General features: G+C 44.7%; 2 protein-coding genes across 3 annotated transcripts; one reads left to right on the plus strand and one right to left on the minus strand.

Moving 5' to 3' along the window:
* The first annotated feature begins 1742 nt into the window (after positions 1–1742).
* On the plus strand, positions 1743–14843 carry LOC101164792 (endophilin-A2). The gene is made up of 9 exons (XM_004067666.4): positions 1743–2172; positions 9619–9687; positions 9839–9911; positions 9983–10126; positions 10245–10378; positions 10472–10630; positions 10860–10963; positions 11043–11176; positions 13046–14843. The coding sequence occupies exons 1-9, from the start codon at positions 2128–2130 to the stop codon at positions 13240–13242; spliced, it is 1059 nt and encodes a 352-aa protein (XP_004067714.1). The 5' UTR covers positions 1743–2127; the 3' UTR covers positions 13243–14843.
* A 4-nt stretch (positions 14844–14847) lies between these two features.
* On the minus strand, positions 14848–21522 carry mpnd (MPN domain containing). 2 transcript variants are annotated; one of them, XM_020702221.2, is made up of 13 exons: positions 21093–21522; positions 20550–20752; positions 20250–20471; positions 18594–18693; positions 18435–18513; positions 18263–18359; positions 18106–18178; positions 17954–18030; positions 16413–16581; positions 15943–16013; positions 15782–15874; positions 15615–15707; positions 14848–15549 (listed from the first exon to the last, which is right to left on the minus strand). In XM_020702221.2, the coding sequence occupies exons 1-13, from the start codon at positions 21094–21096 to the stop codon at positions 15463–15465; spliced, it is 1368 nt and encodes a 455-aa protein (XP_020557880.1). In that variant the 5' UTR covers positions 21097–21522; the 3' UTR covers positions 14848–15462. The 2 variants fall into 2 exon arrangements, with proteins under 2 accessions (XP_020557880.1, XP_004067715.1); XM_004067667.4 differs by having other exon boundaries at positions 15782–15871; positions 21093–21518.
* Between the last annotated feature and the right edge of the window lie 1549 nt (positions 21523–23071).

A 23071-nucleotide genomic window follows, 5' to 3' on the forward strand; every position in this document is an offset into this window, starting at 1 on the left:
TTCTATATATTACTTTCTACAAGCAGAAAAGCGTATTTCTTTAAACATGTTTGCATAAAAACCAAAACCTTTACTCAGTTTCTGTTTTTTTTTTAAATCAGAGGAGTTAAAAAAAAGGTAAAAAGGGAAAGATCAAAAAGGAGGAAAGCTTCTGTGTGAAGACGGATGCATTAAGCCACAGCTGTCACTGAAAGGATGCAAAGTCCTACCATATTGCATCGACAGCATCCTTTCTGCCTGAAGTGTTTTTCAGGAACCAGAATTTCCTGTTTAACTTTTCCAAGTATTTCTTTACTCCAATTTTTTTTCTTTTTGTTGTTTCATTTTGGAGCTGCATGGTGGTGTAGTGGTTAGCACTCTTGGTTCACATCCTGGCTGGGTCCTTTCAGTGTGGAGTTTGCATGTTCTCCTCATTCGTGTGTACATGTTACACATGCTTGATAGGTTCATTGGTGAATCTAAATTGCCCCTAGGTGTGTGTATGTGTGTGGGGGGGGGTCTATCCATCTTCAGTGGGTCCTGAAGATGGATAGATAGATGTATTATTTAATGCAAAGGAATGGGGAGAAAAAAGGAAAACTTTTCGGGGGGTTTTCTGCACTTACTGCTACTGCAATTTGTGGCTTCCACAGATGCTGCCAAAACCCTGAAACTTTTCTTCTGTTAATCTGAGAAGTGATGTTTCACTGTAGACCAAGTGCATTAAAGCTGGAAGCAACAAGTACAAAAATCCTTTTTAAAAACAACCAAATTGCATTTAAAATAAAATTATACTGTTTTGGGTTTAATGGATGCATCATGCATAGTTTTGATGGAATGCAGATCTGCAGCAATGATGCATAACCCTTGTGCTTTCTTAGATGACCCCACCCTTACTTTGACGTGTTCTCCCTACCATGAAAAAGGTGGATAAAGGTGGAAAGATTTCATGGACACCAGTGAAGATCACAAATCATTGAAGAAAAAAGGTTCAGCGCACTGTCTAGTGGGTCTAGATGACCCAACTCCCAACGTTAAAGTGCCTAGGATAGCACAAGGGTTAAAGTTTGAGGATTCCATCAGTAGGGCTCAGTACAGTGCAAGTAAAGCATTTGCCAACACAAGAGTCAATACATGTTAATTCACCGTGAAGAATCTCATGCTTTATCTGCTGACTAAAATCATTATCCTCCTCTGTGACGTCAGACTCCGGACTAAACGGCTGTGACTGTGAAGACAAACTGATGCCTTTTATTCAGTTATAAGTATCTTTGATTTGATTCTTCTATGTAGGTCAAGCCGTTTTTATTCACGAAAGGTTTTTGTTGGTTGTAAACTCTCTTTTAGTGTGACTAAATCTTTATTTCAGCTTGCTCTATGAATTAGATGATTGTTCTGATTTCCTGTTTGTGTTTGATTTTATGCTCTCTTTCACTAACGTGATTTTATCTGAAAATGTATATGAATTTGAGATTCTAGCATTTAAAAGTTGTTTTTGGTCTATTTTTACTTTGTGTTTGGTGCTTTTAAAGAGTTAAACATTTACTTTCTTAGACTGTCAACGAAGTAGGGAAGGCTTATTTATTTATTTATTTATTTATTTATTCTTTTAAACATAATTCAACAATTCACTGATTAAATATTGACCCTGTTTTTTTCTCATCTCGGATGACCTCAGGAAAGTCCCAGTTTTCCGAGGTGCTGTGAACGCAGCCCGTTTTCTTCTAGAAAGTGAGGCATGTACCACCTCTGTCCAGCAGGGGACAGTGCTTACCCGCTCAACAACTCTAGCTGTGCAACATCAAACGGTTCAGTGTATTTGTGGTTTTGTGGTTTTTCGTCAGTGACTGCTGCAGATTTGCTTGTTGGAAGAACGTCTGGGTCTTTACGTGTTCTCGTTGTCCGTACAGAGGACAGCGTTGACCGGGTAGTCTTTGTCCGCACACTGTGCACCCCTTTTCCGCCGTGACATTTGGAGGAATCTCTCGACGTGGACAGTTGGCGTGTCCCGACCAGGAGTGACGGCGGATCCGTCCTATGATTCATCCGAAGCGCTATTTTGAACTGGATCGTTTTTTTTTTAAATAAACTTTTTAACTTTCTGCATTTCCACCTCATCTCGGTAGCGGAAGACTGTCGGGACGGAAGATGTCTGTGGCGGGTTTGAAGAAGCAGTTCTATAAAGCCAGTCAGGTTAGCAAAACTTTTCTTCCCGCGATGCGAACCGTTAGCTGCTAGCTCCAAATAGCATTTCAAGCTAGCGCTCCGTTACAAACAACGAAGTGTTTCTGACATCAAAAACGGTGCTGACGTGGTTCCGTCGTGATTTTACTCTTAAAATGTTGAGTTTTGTCACAGATAATGTGGTGTTTTGTTTACGTTTGTTGACTTTAGTCATTGAAAGGCTAATCTGGACTTTGCTGAACTTTTTGCCTCAAATTGAAAAGTCCACCTCGCCTCTGACAAACTCTGGGGTTTCAGTTTTTCATGCAGACGTTCTGAAGTCGGGTCAGATTTCAGGATTATCCGGGCTCAGCCGTATATAATCTCAGCTCTGTCTGTGATCCAGAAGCTGATCACATTCGGGACGGGGCGGCGAAGCCTTTGGACCCCCGCCTCTAAACGTCCCTTCATCATGTCGGGGGAATTCTTTTCGGTTCTGTGGAGTTCGGAGTCGGTGCGGCTGTTTTTCATTTAGAGTCCCAGTCATGGGAGGAACCCCCCCAACCCCCTGCTGTTCTCAGCAGGAAATTCACTTGCTTTCTGCTTCCTGTCAGGAAGACTCTGTTGGGTTTTTGTCGGTTCGGAAACCAAAGCTGGGGTTGGAGGGTCAGGACGGTCCGGGCTGATCATTTCAGCGGTGTCAGGAGAACTGAGACTGTTTCTGATGGTTGACCCGGGAGAGGATGCATGAGTGGGGGGTGGGGGGCACAGATCTGACTGCATTGCAGTTGGTTTTCTTGCCAAAATTCCTGGTTGGTCGATAACATGCCACAGACCTCAGAGCATGAGGAAAGTCAGCTGGAGAAACCATATCTGTGCTTTGTTTCTGAGGAATTACAGGTTTTTTCTGTTTCCTGCATTTTACTGACCCCCCCCCCCCTTTTTTTTTTTAGATTTTATACACAAACCTGAGATAAGAGTGGAGGACTGTGCGTGATTCTCTGCATGTCATGTTTTGCATTCTTGTAAAAGCTCAGACATGCAAAGCAGAACATGCCAAAAGGTGTTGCGTTGTGGTTATTGAGCTGTAACTTTCTGCACGGCTGCATTTCCCTTCAAAATAAATTCTTCCAAATATGAACGGTTAAAGCCTAAATTATCCATCCAGCTGTCATGTCCCTTTTGTTTATCTTTGGAATTAAGCAGGGACAAAAGGTTTTGGGTTTTTCCGATTACAATATCTTACATTTATTTGTTCTTAACTCTCCCAAAATACAGCTTAAAGGCAGCCTGAAACCCTTCCTGTGGTTTGATGTGGGCGTCGTGATCATGAGGTTAAAGCAGTTCGCTCTGAAAGGATTAAAGTTATCAACCTGGGTTGAGATGAAACTCTTTTCTAGTGATGATACGTGCGGCATAATCCACCGATTGGTTTTTAATCATCTAACTATGAAAGACTCACCAAGTTTTTAGGAGCCTGCGTTCATATTTAAAGCAGCAAATGCAGCTAAAGGTTAGCCGGTGATGAACTCTTCCTGTTTGGATGTTTTATTACTGCTTTAAATGAACCAATCACTTTTTCAAAAATGATTTTTTTGATTTTCTTGATTACAGGAGTAATTTAACAAACATCTGCTAACTGAGTCTCTGGAGTAAAACAGGGAGCTACTATTCTAATATTAGCCTCATATTTGAAGTGGAAGCAAAATTGAATTGGAAAATGGAAATTTGAAGCAAATATTTGTGCCTAAATGGAAATTTTAGTGTACTTTAGAAATGCTGTCTGACATTTTATCTGACATTTCTTGATGTGAAACAGAAAAACTGCTGAATTAATTTTTACCAAAATTGCTGGGAATTTCATATTTCGAGACGCTCTCTGATGAAAACGTTCATATTCATGTAGCATTTTGCTCATGATGGAAGACGTATATAAACAAAATTAAGATCCAAATAGCATTTCTGAGTATTTCTTTATTCAAATCATGGTGAATCAGGAGCAGAATAAAAAATGCTGTTGGTAAATTAAGTTGTAATACAACAAAAATGGGCGGGGCCACAGTATTCCACCTCCGCCCCATTCTGATGCATCCACTATCAGACAAATGGATAGCTCCGATGTTGCTGCCATTTTTGATGCACCGCTAATGTTAACTTGTGGTGTGAGGGTCTGTAGCAGGGGTCGGGAACCTATGGCTCGCGAGCCATATATGGCTCTTTTGATGGTCACATGTGGCTCGCAGACAAATCTTTAATTCAAATTTTTTTTCTTCATTAGACCAGTCCTTCTCGTGCGCGATGCGATGGCAGAGGCGCGCAGTAGTAGCGGTGCTTAGAGAGACAAATCTGCGCCAGCACTAGTATAAGTTTAAAATTGTCTATTAATTCACAGAGTTTGTACCACCCGGAAACCTGTGAATTGCCGTGCCTAAAACCGCGCGCTCCCGTCTCTGAGAAAGAGCGCGCAGTTGCGGGGACGGGATGTGTGAGGGAGAAAGCAGAGGGTGGGGCTGAGGTGTTGTGGGGACCGGCAGCAGGTGAATCGCGCAGGGATTGTAAATAGGTAAAACCCACTGCCTGTCACTCACTGCAGCGTGTGAATGTGTGTTTGGCTCCAGGTCCGCATGTGAGCAGTCTGTCTCACATCTACAAAACATTCATACCAACCTAAGATCACGTTTAAAGTCTCAACGCCTGCATGAAGCAGAAACTCACCACGTAAACCAGACTAGACCATCAGCAAAACTACCACGAGAAATACTCATCATTTATTAGAAACAGCATAACAATGTTATTAAAAAGAATCCACAGACTTATTGTACTTTAAAAATGTTGAAATTACATCAAATGCACACATTCACTTGTATTTTAGTTTTAAACATATTGTCGCGGACTGAGTTGGGTGGCTGTTGGGCCGCTTTAAAAGTTCTGGAGTTCATGGAACGCATCGATCATGCAGAGATCTGATTGGCCCTCAGTTCTGTCGCTCAGCCTGTTGTTAGGTAGTTTGGACCAATGGGGTTCAGCTATGGGCCGAATAAGGGAAAGGGGAGGGCTGCAGCGGGAGCAGGGGAATATAAAGTTGGGAGACGCGCTCTCGTCTCGTCTCGGCGGGAGAGATTCAGGAGCTGCTGAATTAATTGTTCGGCGTTTGTTGTGGTCTGCAGTAACCAGAATTAAGAACCTTAAAAGAGGTTAAGTCTCCGTGCCTCAGTGTGGGAAAGGGACACTACATTATTGTATGGCTCTTTCGAAATTACATTTCAAAATATGTGGCGTTTATGGCTCTCCTGGCCAAAAAGGTTCCCGACCCCTGGTCTGTAGGCTCCCAGGAGAAAGTGTAAAAAAGATCATTATGGGATATTAGCGGAGGCTTACTTCTGCGCCAACAGTCCCGCCCACAACTGAGGCAAGTGTCTAATAAAATCCTGCCGCTCTGCAGAAACTATGTCCTGAAAAGATTGTTTAAATTTGTGCTAAAAACGGTATTACCATAATTAAAGATGACTGGAAACACTTTGAAAATAAATCAAAATATGATCAGAGTGGGACTTTAAAGACCGTTCTTTCTCAGTTAGCTTGGTGTAGTTGAATGTCTCGTCCTTTAGCGTCTCTTGATATTGAACTCCTTAAAACAGTCAGTGCCTTGGCATATTAGGCAGACACTGTTTTATTTTTCACTTAACAAATACTCTAATTTCCACTTGTTCTGAAAGCAGCGGCCCTCGCGGTCAACATTTTTTTTTTATATATATAGTAGACATTTGAGAAATGACCTAGAAAGCAGGGTTGTGTGAAGGGATAGGCCATATATCGGTGCCAGTATTGATATTTGCGTAATTTAAGTTTAGCGGTATCGGTCTGATATTTAAAAAAAATCTACCGATATTCTTCTGTTTTCAGAAACACTTCATTTTTGAAAGGTATTTTTGTTCCTCACAGATTGGGGGCTACTGTTCACAGTCCTTTTTTTTTTCATTTTCTATTCCGGTTTTGTCCCTTCCTGGGTCACGGGGCTGCTGGAGCCTATCCTGGCCACTTGTGGGTGAAGGCAAGGGACGCCCTGGACAGGTCGCCAGTCTGTCGGAGGGTAGAATGTCCTCAATCACGCACCCATTCACACTCACACCCACACCTATGGACAATTTAGAGTTGCCAATGAACCTATGAAGCATATTTTTGGACGGTGGGAGGAAGCCGGAGAGCCTGGAGAAAACCCACGCATGCACGGGGAGAACATGCAAACTCCACACAGAAAGGCCCCCCCATTGATGTTGATGTGTTTTTCATGTCCCCCAGCCGGGACTTCTTGCTGTGAGGCAAGAGCGCTAACCACTGCGCCACCGTTCACAGTCATTGTCAGTAATTGAGTGTTTTCAGGTAAATGTTATTTTTGATAGAAGTCCATGTTCTTCCTAATAGATCCCTGGCAATGGGGGGGTGGGTGGGGGGTATTGGTTTACAGTTATGTCCAATATTCAATAAATGGTCTGAATGCTGACATATATATTTATACGAAGGTTGTAAGTGATACTTGTTCCCATGAGATTCTTTGCTGTTGTGCATTTCTAATAAACAAAAAGGAAATCTAAACTTTGTGTTTCTGTAGACACTTAAGTATCGACTTTCGGCCAAAGTTGCAGGGGAATTATCGGTATTGGGCGGATACAATTACATCAGCCCATCCCTAGTTGCGTGGTAGTGTTGGTGCAGGTTTAAAATGGCTTATAACATAATTTGGCCAACCATAATGAAGACATCATACATTTGGTAGAAAATGCTGTTGGGCGCATATTATTGCTTTTATGATGGGCGCCTGTGGCTGGTGGAAATTTTAATGTGGGCTGCATATGGCCAACAGGCCAGACTTTGGACATGTCTGGTTTACACACACTCCTGCTAGCTTACAGCCCCTCACTAACGTAAGTGGTGCAACAAAAATGGTGAGCAATATTAGAGCTATCCACAGTTTAGATCCAGAATCCAGCTCAGACAGTGGATGCAAGAGAATAGGGCGGAGCAGGAAGACCGTGGCCCTGCCCAGCGTGTTCTCTACGTCACAAATACGATCTTTTTTCAATTCGCAACAATTTGAGTAAAGAAATACTCAGAAATGCAATTTTAAACTTAATTTTTTTCTATATGTCCTCCATCATTAGAATAATGCCACAAGAACATGTTAGAAACACCTGAATCATTTTCACCAGAGTACGTTTTTAAACATTCAAACTCTTTGTGCTGCTTTTTCTTTTATTTTGACGGCGATTTAGGTGAAATCTGCCTCCATGTTTGCTGGAGCAGCAGAACAGGTTGCTAGTGGGTGAAGGTGGGATTACCCTGGACGGTTCGCAGTTAACCTGAAGCAAATGTCGGCGTTCAGTCAGGTTTTGTGCTGCATTTGATAAAGAGTTTATTTCTTTATGTCAAAGTTGGAGTTGTTTTTTTGTACATTAAAACATTTTACTCATAAATTGTAGTGATGTCTTATGGGTATTACTTTGTTAACCTATCAGAGCAGATGACCTGATGAAACAGTCATGGGGGTAAGTGAGTGCTTTGAGATCTCCAGAGAGAAGCTGAATGGTTTTTGGTCCAACCAGTGATCACACAGAGATGGTTTCAGCTTAAGAGGAAGTGACCTCACAGGAAGCTCAGGAGTCTACAGGATGGTGGCAGTGATGAGATCCAAAGTTCCTGCTCAGTTTGTGAGGGCTGGCCTGTGGATGCTGCTCGCAGATGTTATGTGCTCCTCCAAGCCTTTCCCAGGTCTCGTTTAAAGTCTCACTCCGATCATCTTTTGATCTGTTGTCAAAGCATTCCGTTTTTAGACAATAAAAAACTTGTCATTTTCTATGACTCAGTTTCTGCAGAGTGGTAGGTTGTGGATGGGACTGTTGGTTTGGAGCAACCCCGTCTCCTCTTCGCCTCTCCGTTGCTGAGAGCTCAGAGCAGGGATCTTGTGGCCCAATCAGTGTATTTTTAACGTCACAAATACAATTTTTTTTGTCTGTTATTGATTCACAAATATGTAAATAAAGAAATACTAAAATAATGCAATTTTAAGTTTAATTTTCCATCATCAGAGAAATGCCACAAGAACAGGATTTTTATCGAAGTGGGTTTTTGGGTCGGTTTGAAATCCTTCCTCCATTCCTGCTAAAGGGCATAATAGTTCAACATCGAGGCAAAAAAATGAATTCTTTGTTTTCCTCAATAGTTTTTTTTTTTTTTTTGATGAGGGCTGAAGCTCATGACCTTCCTGCTGCTGATAGGACCTTTTCAGACATCAGTCAGGTCGCCCAGCTGCTCCAAGAACACGACTTTGAGGCCCGTACACACCGGGACGAATATTCGCCAGCGTTTTTCGCCACGTTTTTTGTGTTCACACCCAAGCGATTTTCCATGACGATGATGAGCCGAGCGAACATGCAATTTCATTCCCTGACATTAGATGGCGCTTAATGTAAAACAGAAATACTCCTGTACACAAGGTGGCGCTGCGCAACTTTACGCTTCTTAATGTCGCTTTTCTCTCAGATGAAGAGAGCAAGTATTTACGCGATTGTCAGAATCAATCAAAGAAAACATGAATATTTCAAGCACCAGTAGCTCTAGCTCCAGTTCCAGCGATGAAGAAATTATTGTTCTGTTGAATGATGAAAGACGCCGGAAAAGACGCCGATTTTGGGTACATCAGATAGTTACGAGAAGAGAAGAACATTGGGAGTTTTATCGATTGATACAAGAGCTGAAAATGTATCATGAGCGTTTTCAGGGATATTTTAGAATGTCCGTCAGTGAGTGCATCTTCTTTGTCTTATTTCTTCGCGGCAGTGTAGACGCTACTTGGCGTATGTCTTCTTCGCTGTGACGTATGTGTGCTCAGCCAGACAGTTTTGTGTTTGAGCGCCCCCAAGTTGTGTTTTACTGTAACTTCAGAAGCTCCAGACACGTGTGCAAAAGCGCCGTTCTCATTGGTCGTATAGTTTTTGACGCGGCGCGTCAAACCAAGAAAACGAACCCAAGGCGTTTTTTAAAAAATGACGCTTTTACGCGTAGCGTTTTTCGCGTCGGTGTGCACACTCACATTGGTGCCCTTTATTTAGTCACGAGGCGTTAAACATCGGCGAATATCGCGTGCGAAATTGGTCCCGGTGTGTACGGGCCTTTAGACTCAATGAAGCTGTTTCTCCTTTTTGGTGTTCTATGAGTTTGTTGGGAATTCTGCTGTTCAAAGTCCTTATGCTGTGTGATCACAGATACCTGAATCCTATTGAATGTACAGGTTTCATCTTTGTCAGTTTGTTAAAGCTGTTCTCTATTTTGATTTCTATAAAGACTTTTTGAGATGATCAGAGGCTCAGGCGAGGTGATCGGGTTCTTGGTCTGGACAGGAAGGCGCCTGAGCTAAACCATGCTGTAATGAAACCATGTGACTCCTTTAGTCACCTCCGCCTGTACTGCTCCTCTCTCCAGATGGTTAGTGAGAAAGTCGGCGGCGCAGAAGGGACCAAACTAGACGATGACTTCAGAGACTTGGAGCGGGTAAGAGTGAAGTCTACAAGCAGACTGTTGCTTCTGTAAATCTCCATGTTTCGACGTCTCACCAGAACATTTTCTTCTGTGCTTTTATCTCACTTCACCCACCTTCTCCCGACTTCGGAGCTCCTCTGTCACGTGTTTGTGTGTTTTGTAGAAAGTAGATGTGACCAGTAAGGCGGTTGCTGAGGTGATCTCCAAAACGTCAGAGTACCTACAACCTAATCCAGGTGAGAAGAAAAGCGGCTGGCATGCACGTACCTGAACAATATCAGCCTGAAGTCCTACGTTCCCTACACAGCATCCCGAGCCAAACTGTCCATGCTGAACACCATGTCCAAGATTCGCGGTCAAGTGAAGAACCCGGGCTACCCCCAGGCCGAGGGGCTGCTAGGAGAATGCATGGCCAAGTATGGGAGGGAACTCGGGGAAGACACCAACTTTGGTGAGATGTTTGTTTCAGAACATCCCTGATGTGTGTGCGCCGACCAGAAGGCTGCTCGATGGATGAAACTCCGCCTGTAGCGACTCCGAGCTTCTAATGTGCGTCTGCGATTTTTTAGGTGGAGCGTTGGTAGATGTTGGAGAGTCCATGAAGAGACTGGCAGAAGTGAAAGACTCCCTGGACATCGATGTGAAACAAAACTTTATTGATCCTTTACAAGGACTCTGTGACAAAGACCTCCGAGAGATTCAGGTACTTTGGTTTTTCTGAAGCTTCAGGAACAGACGACAAAAGTTTGATTCTAATTCCTAAAAAGCGTCTGAAATGTTTCTCCGTCCACTTCAGCATCATCTGAAGAAGCTGGAAGGCCGTCGGCTGGATTACGACTACAAAAAGAAACGCCAGGGCAAAATCCCGGACGAGGAGATCCGACAGGCCTTGGAGAAATTTCACGAGTCGAAGGACGTGGCTGAGACGAGCATGTACAACCTGCTGGAGACCGACGTGAGGACTGTTCTGCTCTGTAGTCCATTTGAGGTTCTGATGCAGCATCCAAAGAGGCTTAAACGGTCATAATGTTACAAGTAAACTGGCTTTCTGTTAATTAAACCCTTCCAGTTCTGGTGATCGAACACACCAGAGCTGGTAGTTCCTGAAAACAGGGTTTTTGTTTCTGACAAAATGTTGAGTGTCAGCCTGTGACCGCTGTGCTGAGGTGTGTCCACCTGTGCAGATCGAACAGGTGAGCCAGCTCTCAGCTCTGGTGGACTCCCAGCTGCAGTACCACCGACAAGCCGTGCAGGTGCTGGAGGAGCTGTCTGACAAACTGAGGGAGCGGTCCGTGCAGCTTTCTCTGTCAAATTAAAATAATTTGTGAAATAATCCCAGATTATAATCCAGGAATCTTTCTGAACAGAATGAATGAAGCTCAATCGCGACCGAGACGGGAATACACGCCAAAACCCAAACCTATCTTTGACTTTGGAGACAACAGTCACTCAAACGGAGGCTACCCGACTACGATGGCTCCTCCCCCTTCACGTAACCCAGGTAGGAAGCTTCTGAGGAAGAATGAGGTGAAGCGGAGTTTGTTACCGTGAAAACATTAGTCAAAGAGTTGATTCGAACTTGTATCTCGTGGACGGAGAAGGGTAAGGATGGTCTGGTTGGGACTTGGTGGAGGGTTCCTCCTTCAGTGATGAGACTTCAACACCTCCAGAGGACGCATCAGCAACACCAGAGGTCCAAAACCACCAAAAACGTCCTCTTAGTTCTGCTCATCCTTCTGTCTCCGTGGTGGAAAGAAGCTTGAAATGTGGGAAAGATCTGTCATTCCAGAGCGACAACATCCTCCAGCTGTTTCTTCATGCTCAGAGCTGCAGAGCCTCTGAACAGAAACCGAGCTCCACTTTCTGCTGTCTCGATTGTTCAACAGCAGCCAGCCTGTAGCACACAAACGCTCTTCATTCCTGCAGATGCTGAACTTAGATACCCCAGAGTGTTTCCACATCACTGTTGACAGAGAATGTGAGCATGCGTGATGGAGAAAGCTGGCGGCGCACATGTATCTCCATGTTCCTCTCCTCCTGTGACGTCACACACCCTCCCGTCTGTGAGGCTGTGCTCGCTTTATCCCATAGAAGAGTGTGGGATCCCCACCGGAGACCACCGCTGTCTTCCACACGTTTGGTTTTCCGTGTGGTGGCCTCGTCTTTGACTGTCAGACATAACTAAGGAGGTTCAGAATCCTTTAACGCCTGCATGCTCCTCATTACGTCTGAGAGACAACAGAGGGTGATGGTACATCTGTGTCGTGTAGAACAGATTTTTGTGAATTACTGACACCTACTGGCTGCGTGTGGAGATACAGGCTTTCACACCAAACAGAGACGTTTGGTTCAGACGTGAACCTTTCCCTTGGATGAAGTTTGCAGAATCTGAACAGAAATATTTGGGGGTGTCGATGAGGTTCACCTCCAGAGTGGATCCTCTTCCTCGGAGTCTTCCGCTTTTTTACCCTGCAGTGTCATGCAGTGTTTACCCAGGTCAGGCGTAACATTTGTGTCAGCCGGGCGCGACACAAAGACCAAACTGTTTTCCAGTAGAAGGCCGGCTTGTGTGAGGTCACAGTGACAGCAGGATGCCGCAGCGTTTGCCTGGTTCGGGGTAAATGTTCTTCTTGTTAGAACTCGTGGAGGTTACTGCTGCTCAGTAACGCTGGGATTCTAACAGATGAGGCACTGCCGTTTACTCAGATTATCTCTGTTTACCTCTAAATGTTTAGACGAACACAGAAGCCTTCGACATAAATCAGGAGCATAAACGTGAGCAGACAGGAGATTATTTGGCTTCTGTGGCTCAGAGGTTTCTTCAGCGTGAACGCGACATCCTAACTTCACCTTTGTGGAGGTTTTTATTATTTATGTACGTTTGGCTCAGGTTCCTCCAGAGCTCCAGCTGTTAAAAAGGAGCAGCAAAGGGAGGATGTTTCTTCTCCTGTCAGGTCAAATTTCATCAGAAAAAAGCTTTCTATGAGTTTATATTGAGGAACATCATAAAGAAGAGGAGATTTTCTACATTCAGATTGAAGGAATTCACCTGAATTTTCTGTCCCTCGGCCTCTGAATGTCTCGTTCATCACCTGTAACTCACCGTCACATCAATGTTTCCGTTGATCTGTTGTTTTCAATTCTAAAATGTCAAAGATCATGAAGTGATGTGAATTCTTTATATTTGTCTTTAGGATTGAATTAAAGAGGAAGAATGTAACTTAAATTGATTCCACAATAAATGATTAAGTCAAATATAGTGCAGAGAAGAACAGGACCTTTTCTATGGAAGTGAACATTTGGATTTGCGGCTTTTTTGAGGGTCATGTGTTTTCTGTCGGGTGCCTGACTCCCGGTCTTCTGTTCTCAGCCCCCCCCGAGCAGCCGAGCTGCAAGGCACTGTACGACTTTGAGCCGGAGAACGAGGGCGAGCTGGGCTTCCACGAGGGGGACGTCATCACCCTGACCAACCAGATCGATGAGAACTGGTATGAGGGCATGCTGAACGGCCAGTCCGGGTTCTTCCCTCTGAACTACGTGGAGGTTCTGGTGCCGCTGCCACACTAATACAGACACAAGGCCATTGGGGGGGGTCAGACGGGGTGGGGGAAGGAGGATCAGGCAGGTTCCATTTTCACCTTCAGGCCCATCGTCAGGAAGACATTATTTTTAGGACTGATGACACATAAGCAATAATGTTGGTTTATAGATGCATCTAAATTATTATCACTGCAGTTGTTGAGGGGACATCAGCATGCCCCCCTCCCCTAATGCTGTGGGTAAAATGCCACCATTCAGCAGGAGAAGTGAAAGGTTCATTGCAGTTTTTCTTCCTCCCGTGGATGGAAGTGTGCTCCTAGATGCCACCTTGTGGCATGCCTGGGAACTGCCGTCCCCTCAACAAAAATCTGGATTTGATTTGTTGGACTAATTGTAAAAAACAGAAAAATTGAAACCACATCCTCATGGAAAAAACTGGCCCCAAATGTTAGTAGGACTTTGACGGCAGACCGTCAGCTTCCCTGTTGGAGTCCCTTCAGCCTGAATGGGGGGGGGGGGGGGGGGGGGGGCTGTTCCTCAGAGCAGACAGACAGACATGCAGATGTTGCACGTTTTGGTAACTGGTTGAAGCCGGTTCTCGTTACCCATAAACACAGGGAGTAGTAACTGTTACTCTGCTCAGTAAAGGATGTGGAGCCAAAAACGCAATAGAATCGCTTCAGCACGCGTTTGGTCAGGTGCTAACAGCCATATTTTCGTTTTGGCGTGTTTCTAGAGACCGCCTTAACATAGTCCCTTCAGAGAGGATGCTGCTGGCAGCAAATCTTTAAGTTTGTCTCTGACTGCCGTTTTATTGTTTAACCTCACAACCGAAAGTCTGTGAAACTCCGCCCACCTCAGCCTAACTCTGAACCCGGTTCGTTGATTCTTGTCTTGTTTTGCGACTGATGGCCGCAGCGGTTTGGCTGCTCAGACGAGGCCGGCTCCTCGTTCTGGACTGCATTCACAGACGGCTCGACTGAGAAGGAAAACCTCTTTTTCAGAACACTATCCTTTCAGTCTAGAAGATTCCAGAGGGTTGTGGAGAGACGATGACAGTTTATCCGTTTTCTGTGACTGTTACCCCTCCCCTGTTTGAAATGTTTACGCCCCTGAGCGCCGCGTGGGTTAGTCGACGGGTGAAGACGAGCTTCGAGGAAGCGCCGTCGGAAAAGCCAACCCCATTACCGCGGCTGCCTGCACTTTCCGGTGTCACAGTTGGAGCATATTTCTACTTCCTGGACGACACTAGAGGCAGATCCTGGATCTGATGATCACCTGAGTCTTAAACAGAGCTTTAGGTTTACGTTTTCTCTGTAAAGAAATCCAGATGTGGTTTTTAAATGTTTGTATTTTAGTCTTACTCTCCTTTATAACATGAAATCACTATGGCTCTCTAGAGTATTTTTATATACAACACTTTACAACCATCAGATTAACCTTTGCATGTGGTCCTATAAGAAACTCTAAAGTGTTTTTTGTTAGATATAAGTTGCCTGTTTACTTTTGCTATGAAAACTATATTTAACTGCAATATTTTGCCTTTTATTATCACAGTATTTGTTCGTGCTTCCTCCGTCTTCTTTGTGTTACAAATTCTTACAAATAAAACAAAACTCGAGACTTTCTTCATGTTTTCCTTCTTTTTTTTTTACACCACAGACCAAACATACAGATGGTTTAATTCAACAACAAACAAATAGTTCCAGTGTGTATTTGAACGCCTCGTGGATCATCAGCAGGCGGGAGGCGGAGCTTTCATGGCTGTACTTAAAGGATCCACGGTTTGTAATAAATACAGAATAGGTCATGAGGTCGTGTCCGTCCAAACCAACATGATGGGGGGGGGGCAGTAGATGAGCACACACAGGTATCTAACTTTACCCAAACCCTAACGTACACAAACATGAACTAAACAGTTCAGCTCAAACCTTTGCCTACAGACATGGACATTTACACAAAAACAGTTTACATCGACCGTACCTGAAGTATCTGACCACACCAGCAGATACTGTTGCAGGTCGGTCCGTAGGTCCTGAAGGTTAGTGATCAAACAGACAAGCATTCAGGCTACATGGTTCTGAGTAGGTCCTCTTTAAGAACTCTGACCTGTTTCCAATGGATCTGTTCAGTTCTCAGTCTGGTTTCATGACGAGGGAGGCAGTCTGACCTCCAGCAGCTCCTCGCCAAAGTGCGTTTCATCTCAACGGCGCATGCGTCACCAGCGTTCACTGATGGCTGGATCCATCAGTGAACGCTGCTCAGCTGACTGTAGACGTGCTCCAAGATCTGCGAGTAAGCCTGGTCTTTGGGGGCGTGGCAACTCAGAGAACCCTGTGCGGGAGAGCATCGGTCATTCCCCCAACAGCCGGGTATTTAAACCCCCGAACACCTCCTACCTTTATCTTGTCCATCATGGTTGTGTCGGGACACCAGTACTGGTGGAACTGGACCAAGTCAGGCGCTGCTCTGTAGTATTCAACCAGCAGCATCTGTTGAGATCATACAGAATCCCTTACAGCCTGACCTGAAGCAGCACGTCGGAGCTGTGCGGCAGTGTCCGTACCATCTCGTTGAGAACGTCGCTGGTCAGAAAGTTGTCCTGTACGTAGGTGACCTCCACAGCCACTGGGATCCCGTAGTCGTTGGGCCGCTGCTGCTGGCAGGGAGGAGAATGAGCAGATGTTTCCAGAACCGAGGAACCACGACGAAGGTCTGCGCTCTTACCTCAGGCGGGGGCACCACCCAGAATGGGGTTATTGTAGATGCAACACCCTGGTTTCCGTGGTAATAAGGACCTGAAAAAGTTGAAGCTTAACGATGATCGTAGTAACGAAGCCTTCATTCATTTCTGTCCCTAAAAGTCCTGAATTTGTCTGCAGTGCCACCAACTCTGAGCCGTTCTCTGCAGCAGCTCAGCCGATTCCCTCATAACACGTCCAGAACATCCATTCATTTGTTTCTGAATACGAACAAAACCTCGTCCCTGCAGTAAACACAGGATACTTCAGCCCGGAAGTTAAACTCAGTCTGTTTCCAGCGCTTTGATGCGCTAACTGGAAGCTGCAGATAAACACCATCTGAACCACCAGGAGAACATCTGTGCACTTATCTCCATCAACAGTTTGATCTCTTTCACTTCTAACTGATGTGGGAGGCGGCAGCACTTCAGTACGTGCGTGCAAAGGAGCACTGACCACAGATGATGCCCAGACACGGCTGGAAGCCGTTGTTGGATCCTTGGAGCCTCAGCTGATGGTCCATCTGAGAGTCGATGTCCTGCAGCGACGGCAGCGCCGGACCCCGCGGGTGACTGTGGTACCAGCCCACCAATGACAGACCGCGCATGAACAAGTTCTGACAGATCTGAAGCAGCATCACACACCAGCTTCATTACACTGAACAGGAAGCTGAGAACATTTCAAATGAGGAGAGGTTTAGTTCATCATCATCAGGTAGATGAAGAATCGCAGAACAACTCTGGATTGATTTAATCCATTTAACAGTTGATGTTTTGTTTAATGGTCAATTTTCTGACGTCATACGACGTGTGAAGATGTTTTTTTGGTGTTTACAATAAAAACAGAACATTTAAGGGGAGTGGTGCCCTACCCTCAGGCTGTGGACCGGTACCGATCCGGGGGACAGTTGGTATCAGGCAGCAGAGAAAATACATTTTTTCCGTTTTGTTTTTAACTTGATTCTGAAGGAAGTTTTATTTTGAAAAACTGGATTCTCTCTATCATGATCTGACTCTTTCATGTCAACTCGGTCAGTCACGTGTTAAAAATCCATCCACTGCTTTCTTAAAGCGGCTGCTGTGACCGCTTAACTGAAAGCCCCAAGCTAGCAAAGTTAACGAAAACAAATATTTGGAAAGTTTCTTTAGGTAGAAAAAATTCCAGAGAGGAAACACAAGAAAAGCCTTCAACTTCAAAATAGAAGAAATCTACAAACCAGGAGTCTTTACCCCAAATATGGATTTATTTTGACAGTTGTTCCCGCAGACCATAATAGTAATGCAGAATATTCAATAACCTGCTGTCTAATGTTACTGGGACGCTGCTAATAAAGTTATTCAAACGGTGGATCCCCGTTTATTGCAATAAATGCAAATCTACAGTGAATGAAATTTTATTAGCAGTGTATTTTTAGCGTTACACTGTCTGTCCTGCATATTGTGCAGATCAGGTGTGCTGGAACAAATGATACAACAAACAATAAATCCATTTTCTTAAGTAAGATTCATGTTAAATACGTTTTTTTTCCCCCCTTTAAAGTCAAACACTCTCTTTCTGTTTCCTCTCTGACTCTTTTCTGCCCACAGAAACTTTCCTGTTTTTCTTTTAATTTAGCGGTCTTTTCAGAGATAAAGAGGGATGGATTCCAGACGCGAGCGAGGAGAACGATTTGACATCCTTCAAAGGTCAGAGACCGATGTGGTGGACGGAATCTGGTACTTTTCCAAAAGAAAACATCCTTCCGATTCAGAATATTAACAAAACGAGAATAACGTGTGTAGTTTTTTGGTCTGCGGCCTGCAGGTGGGAATTAATTTGAATCCTTTTATGGATACAGACTATGTTTTAGGATTTTTATAGCCGATATTTGCTATCTAATAGTCTGAAAATCTATTTCCCAGAATTTTAACCACATGCAGCTGTTTTTTTTTTTTTAAAAGACGGCTTTTCTCCTTATTTCTGCTGAAGAAAAGATGGAGCCACGGCTCGGGTCTCACCTCTTCCTCCACAGCAGAAGCAGACTCCCTGTCTGCCAGCCTGGTCCGACAAGGAAAAGCCCTCAGGATGGTCAGAACTGAAACCAAGCAAAAGGAAGATGATGCTGATGAAGACGGGGACGACTGGATCTCCGTGGATTTATTCCGCTTACGTTGTGTGTTAGTATCCCATCTCCCTCCAAGGTATCCCACCACCTCACTGGTGGTCAGATGACAGTGGAAGTCCTATAAAGTCCAACATCAGAGACCTTATCCTCCAACACGTCCCTGAAAACCCACAGCCCGTGTTTGGAATGTGCTGAGACCCACCATCAGGAGCAGAACGTTACTGGAGACGGCGACGTTGAACGGCTGGAACCTGTTGATGGCGGAGAAGGCCGACAACTCCACCAACGTGTGCGGATCTCTGAGGACACGAGGTCACAGGGTCACACTGAGGCTCAGGTCGAGGACAAAACAGTGGAGACGCAGGAGGACGTACTTGGCAGCATCCCTGGTGCCTAAGGTGCAGTATCTGACAGGAATCCTCTCTCGGTCGGTCCGTCGGGAAACGACCACGTCTGCAACGCCGCGAGGATGAACATGAGTCACAGAAGGACGGCGGGAGGTGAGAGGAGAGCAGATGAGGGGAAAAACACACCATGTAATCCAGGCTTGACGTTTTTGTTCTTCTCGTCTGCCTGCACCGCAGTCTTCCCTTCTTCCTCATCCTCGTCATCATCTTCCTCGCTCACCAAGCTCTGGAATGGCAAGGAACAAAAAAGATGATGGAGGATAATCACACTTTATGCTTCTGTGGTCCAGAAAGCCTTTCATAAATGTCAATATGACAAAAAAATTCTATATTTGAGTGAAACTCGTCATATAGAATCATTATACTTCCCTCACATCACTTTGTCATTTGTTTAAGTAAGATGGTTCCAGTTTACAGGAAAAAAATCAGATTCTCAGAAAATAAAAAGGATGGAAACTCAGGATGTCACCGCCTCACCAGCTGATCTACCAAAAACACCTACAGATGTTTCAGCTTGTATCTGGATGCTACACAATCGTAGGGAGATGGCAGATGTCCAGAAGACAGTCCTCCACAGCCTTAACAAGGAGGATGAGCCACAAGGACCCGGCCGGTTCACAGAGAGCTGTATCCAAGCGTGGAAGGAAAAAGTGTGACCAGGAGAAAGTTCTGGAGAACGGCAGCTTTGAGAGGAATGCCAACAAATCCATTCAAGAACTTCAGGGAGCATCAGAAGGAGTGGACTCTGCAGTCAAACCTCTCCTGAACCAGAGACGTCAGCAGCGTCTCACCTGGACTAAGCAGGAGCAGAACTGGACTGCAGCTCAAAGCTCCACAGTCCTGTTCGGAGATGGAAGTCTATTTTACATTACATGTGGGGGTGAAGGTCCCAGAGTCTGGAGGAAGAGTAGAGAGGCACAGAATCCACGAGTGAAGTTTCCACGGTCACTGATGGTTTGAGTCTCGTCTGCTGGTCCACTAGGTTTTCTGAAGCAGACATCTACCAGGAGATTCCATCTTTTTTAATGGATCTGATGTGATCTAATTTTCTGAGAACTAGAGTTTATGATCTAAAGATCATGTTTACAACAAATAAAAGCTTGAAATATTTCATTCCATTTATATTTCTATCTAAACTAGAAAGTTTCACTTTTTGAAATGACTGAGAGGAAAAAATCCTTCTGACTAAAGAAGAAAAATGTTGTCCAGTCAAATTATTTTAAATCCATTAAAAACTCCAATTCCCAGAGCCCCGCCCCTTCCTATTGTTTGTTTTAGATGTTCCTGAAGTATAAAACATTAAATTATCTTATTTACTGGTACGATGTTTATCTGACAGGGGTTAGACTCCATGACGGAACAGTCTGGACGCGAAAAGCCGATGGGAATGCTGGGTATTTTTACCTGAACCTCCAAAGGAAATCAGCTGATGGAAGAATCAGAACTCAGTTCTTCGCCGTTTCCTGACAGTTTGTTACTCCATTACTTTAACTGAAAGCTCTTATGTAACTTCCTGATTGTGCCTCTTAAAGGCCCTGTGTTCAGTTCCTCCTTTTCGGTTTCAGTGTCTCAGACCATCAGAGCCACACAGAGCAGAGAGAACGTTCTCCTGCAGCATCTGCAGAGAGAACGTTCTCCTGCAGCATCTGCAGGAGCTTCAGCCTCCAGAGCGCCTCCTCCACCCTCCGTATCTAACAGTTCTACATGCAAATCTCCGTCTTTCAGTAAGTCAAACTTTGGACCTTAGAGTTGGAGAAGAGATGTTGGGTTTGCTCCTCTCACCATGTCTGCGCTGGGCTGGTACTTGTGCAGCCAGGTGGTTTTGTACTGGACCAGCTTCTGCCCCCTGTATCGCACAGACGCCCATCCACAGCCGGACTTTTTGGCCGGGTTAACCAGACGCTTACAGTGAGTTGCCCAGGCGCTGGGCGAGTTGAAGATCTGACCCGTTTCCACCCAACGGATTTTCCCATCATTCAACAGGTCGCCTACGAAGTTCTTCCCCTGAGAGCAGAAGAAAAGTCACGTCTCTGCGACAGAACCTTGGACCTCCTCGGTTCTTCTGACAGGACGGGTAATTACAAGGTAGTGGATGCCCAGCACGCCATCGCCCGGCTCCACCAGGCCGTCCTTGAGCAGCACCCGGAGCGTGATGCCTCTCCTGGTCAGCAGGGAGCCCCGGCCGGAGCTGGACCGGAGGTCTCCTTCCTCTCCTCCACTCAGCTCCTCCTCATCCTCCTCACCACCATCCTCCACCACCTGTGGAGAGCCTGGGGGCTCAGAGCCTGCAGACACAAACATGCAGACATGAGGAGCTGGAGGCGTGGATGGTCCACGGAGAGACCAATGAGACAGCTGAGTCAGCAGAAATCCACCGCTGTAATAACAAAGACCCCCCAGTGAGAGCCGCCCCATCACGGCAGCATCATTCACGACCAAATCCCGCGAACAGGAGAGCCACCCGTCCCCTCAGCAGATCAGAAGAACCTTCAAACGGTGCTGGTTCCAGCCGCGCGGCGGCAGTCTTTGTTTCCCCTCTCATTTAGCTCTGACCGCCGGAAGAGGCCTGCACGCGCCCCCCTCATTTATTCCCCCAAACAACCAAAATCGCTTAATTGTTCTCACCCATTTCTCTGAACGCGTTTGGGTCCACCGCGGCGCGAGGCCACTCTTTCCCGGCGCGCGAGCCGCTGTGTGAGCGCGCGCGTGGCTCCAGCTGGTCTTCAGGAAGGAAGGAGCGTCCGCGGCTCTGCGGACGGACGAGTTTCCTTGTTGTGTTGCTTTAATGTCAGCTCCCCTCCCCTTTGCGCCTCCCTCCCTGCTCCTCCGCCCGCGCGCGCCCGCCTCTATCAGGCTAGCTGCGGGAGAGCCCGGGTGGGAGGCGCGCGAGCCCCCGGCACGAGGACAACGAAGTCGACCCAGAAAACCGCGACTTTTGCTGCTCTGGAGAACCGGAAGGTCCCGAAGACCTGCGGGAATTTTTGGCGCAGCCTGGAAGCGGAGTCAAAGTGCAGCTGAAATGCGGGTTTCTGCCCCGCTACCACGAACACATCTTTCTCTTTGAAAAGAAGCGCGTGAAGCCGGAGGGGGGGGGTGGTTGTACCTCAGATTTCTGACATTTTTCATCATGGGAGTCAAACTACAGACCACAGTTTGATAAGGTGCATATTAAATGATTCAACAAGTTAACCATAAGAATAAAAACATTTCAATTCTCGTGCTTACATCTAAAAGATGAAGCCAAATAATAATATTGACCAGTTGACGCCTCTAAAGGGATATCTATAAAATCAAATAAGATAAATTAAGTACACCCTAAACCTAAATCCTAAACCTATCCTATTTATTTGGCTGATTTATGCATTTAAATGTTAAATAGGAGTTTTAGTACTAAAGTGTTTTGTCTAAACCGAAGAAACCAAACTCTTTATTATCTGCATTTTAATACTAATAACTTGAAAGCTAAGTATTTTGTGTGCACATATTCACAGACCAAAAATAAACACACACACTAGCTCTAAAATAAAACAATTGGTTTAAAAAAAGTGTGTGTGTGTGTGTGTGTGTGTGTGTGTGTATATATATATATATATATATATATATATATATATATATATATATATATATATATATATATATATATATATATATATATATATATATATATATCACATATATATATCACATATATATATATATATATCACACAGTTCAGACGTCATTATTTTTGTTTTAGCTTTTATTTTAATATTTATTAGCAGCATTTAGATTGGTATGCTTTTATTTACAGAATCTTCTGACTTGAATGTGGAAAAAAAGTGAGAAATTTGTCTCAAAATGTTGCAAACTGTGAGGAAGCCTTAACTAACTGAAGTTCGTCCTTCAGCTCTGTGGCTGCGTGAGGACTGGAAGGAGGAGTGGGGGACCAGCCGGCCTACAACGCAGGATGTACTCCCTTTAAAAATAGAAAAAGAAAGGATCAATTTTGTAAACAACTCCATGTGTTTACATCTCAATATTTATAAAACATGTCAAACATCTTTCTGAATGATGGATGACTCTGGTCCCTAAAGGATTCTTCAGGACAGATGGGTTTCCTTGTACTACAGCCCATTTCTCCAGTCTGTGCTCAAAGGTCCGAGCAGGACTGGAGAGTTTGGAGAAGATCGGTGGAGGAATTTCAGAACCCATCAAGGCTAATAACTATGTTGTGAAACTGTGACAAACAGAAGTGAGGAGATCCCTTTGCTCTATCGACTCTTGGAAAAAACTGCGTGATGATGTCAAATCCATCGTGTGATTCTGGTAGATTCTTCTTCTACCATGATAAAAATGTTAAGGTAACAGAGCTGCATGCATGTTATGGGACACACGTTCCATGGATAATTAATTGAAATATTTTTGTTTATTAAAACTAATGTTCATAAAGTTACAAGAAATACAGACCCTTAAAGAATTTAAATGCAATGGTAACTGTTTTATTTGACATTTGAATTGAGCATAGGTTTTGGTGAGGGGCACTTTAGGAGGTGTTCCAGACTTATATAATATTTTAAAAACTAGTTACAAACGTTCATTTCTCTTTAGATTTGGTTTTTTTAAAT

This window comes from Oryzias latipes, chromosome 4 (genome assembly GCF_002234675.1).
Source record: "Oryzias latipes chromosome 4, ASM223467v1".
Lineage (NCBI taxonomy): Eukaryota > Metazoa > Chordata > Actinopteri > Beloniformes > Adrianichthyidae > Oryzias > Oryzias latipes.

Coding starts and splice junctions, on each gene's coding strand:
- LOC101164792 (XM_004067666.4), top strand. CDS start 2,128: ATGTCTGTGGCGGGTTTGAAGAAGCAGTTCTATAAAGCCAGTCAG. Junction 10,379..10,471: donor AAGACCTCCGAGAGATTCAG/GTACTTTGGTTT, acceptor CGTCCACTTCAG/CATCATCTGAAGAAGCTGGA. Junction 10,631..10,859: donor ACAACCTGCTGGAGACCGAC/GTGAGGACTGTT, acceptor CCACCTGTGCAG/ATCGAACAGGTGAGCCAGCT.
- mpnd (XM_020702221.2), bottom strand. Junction 16,014..16,412: donor GTGTCTGGGCATCATCTGTG/GTCAGTGCTCCT, acceptor CAACTTTTTCAG/GTCCTTATTACCACGGAAAC. Junction 15,550..15,614: donor CCATGATGGACAAGATAAAG/GTAGGAGGTGTT, acceptor TCTCCCGCACAG/GGTTCTCTGAGTTGCCACGC.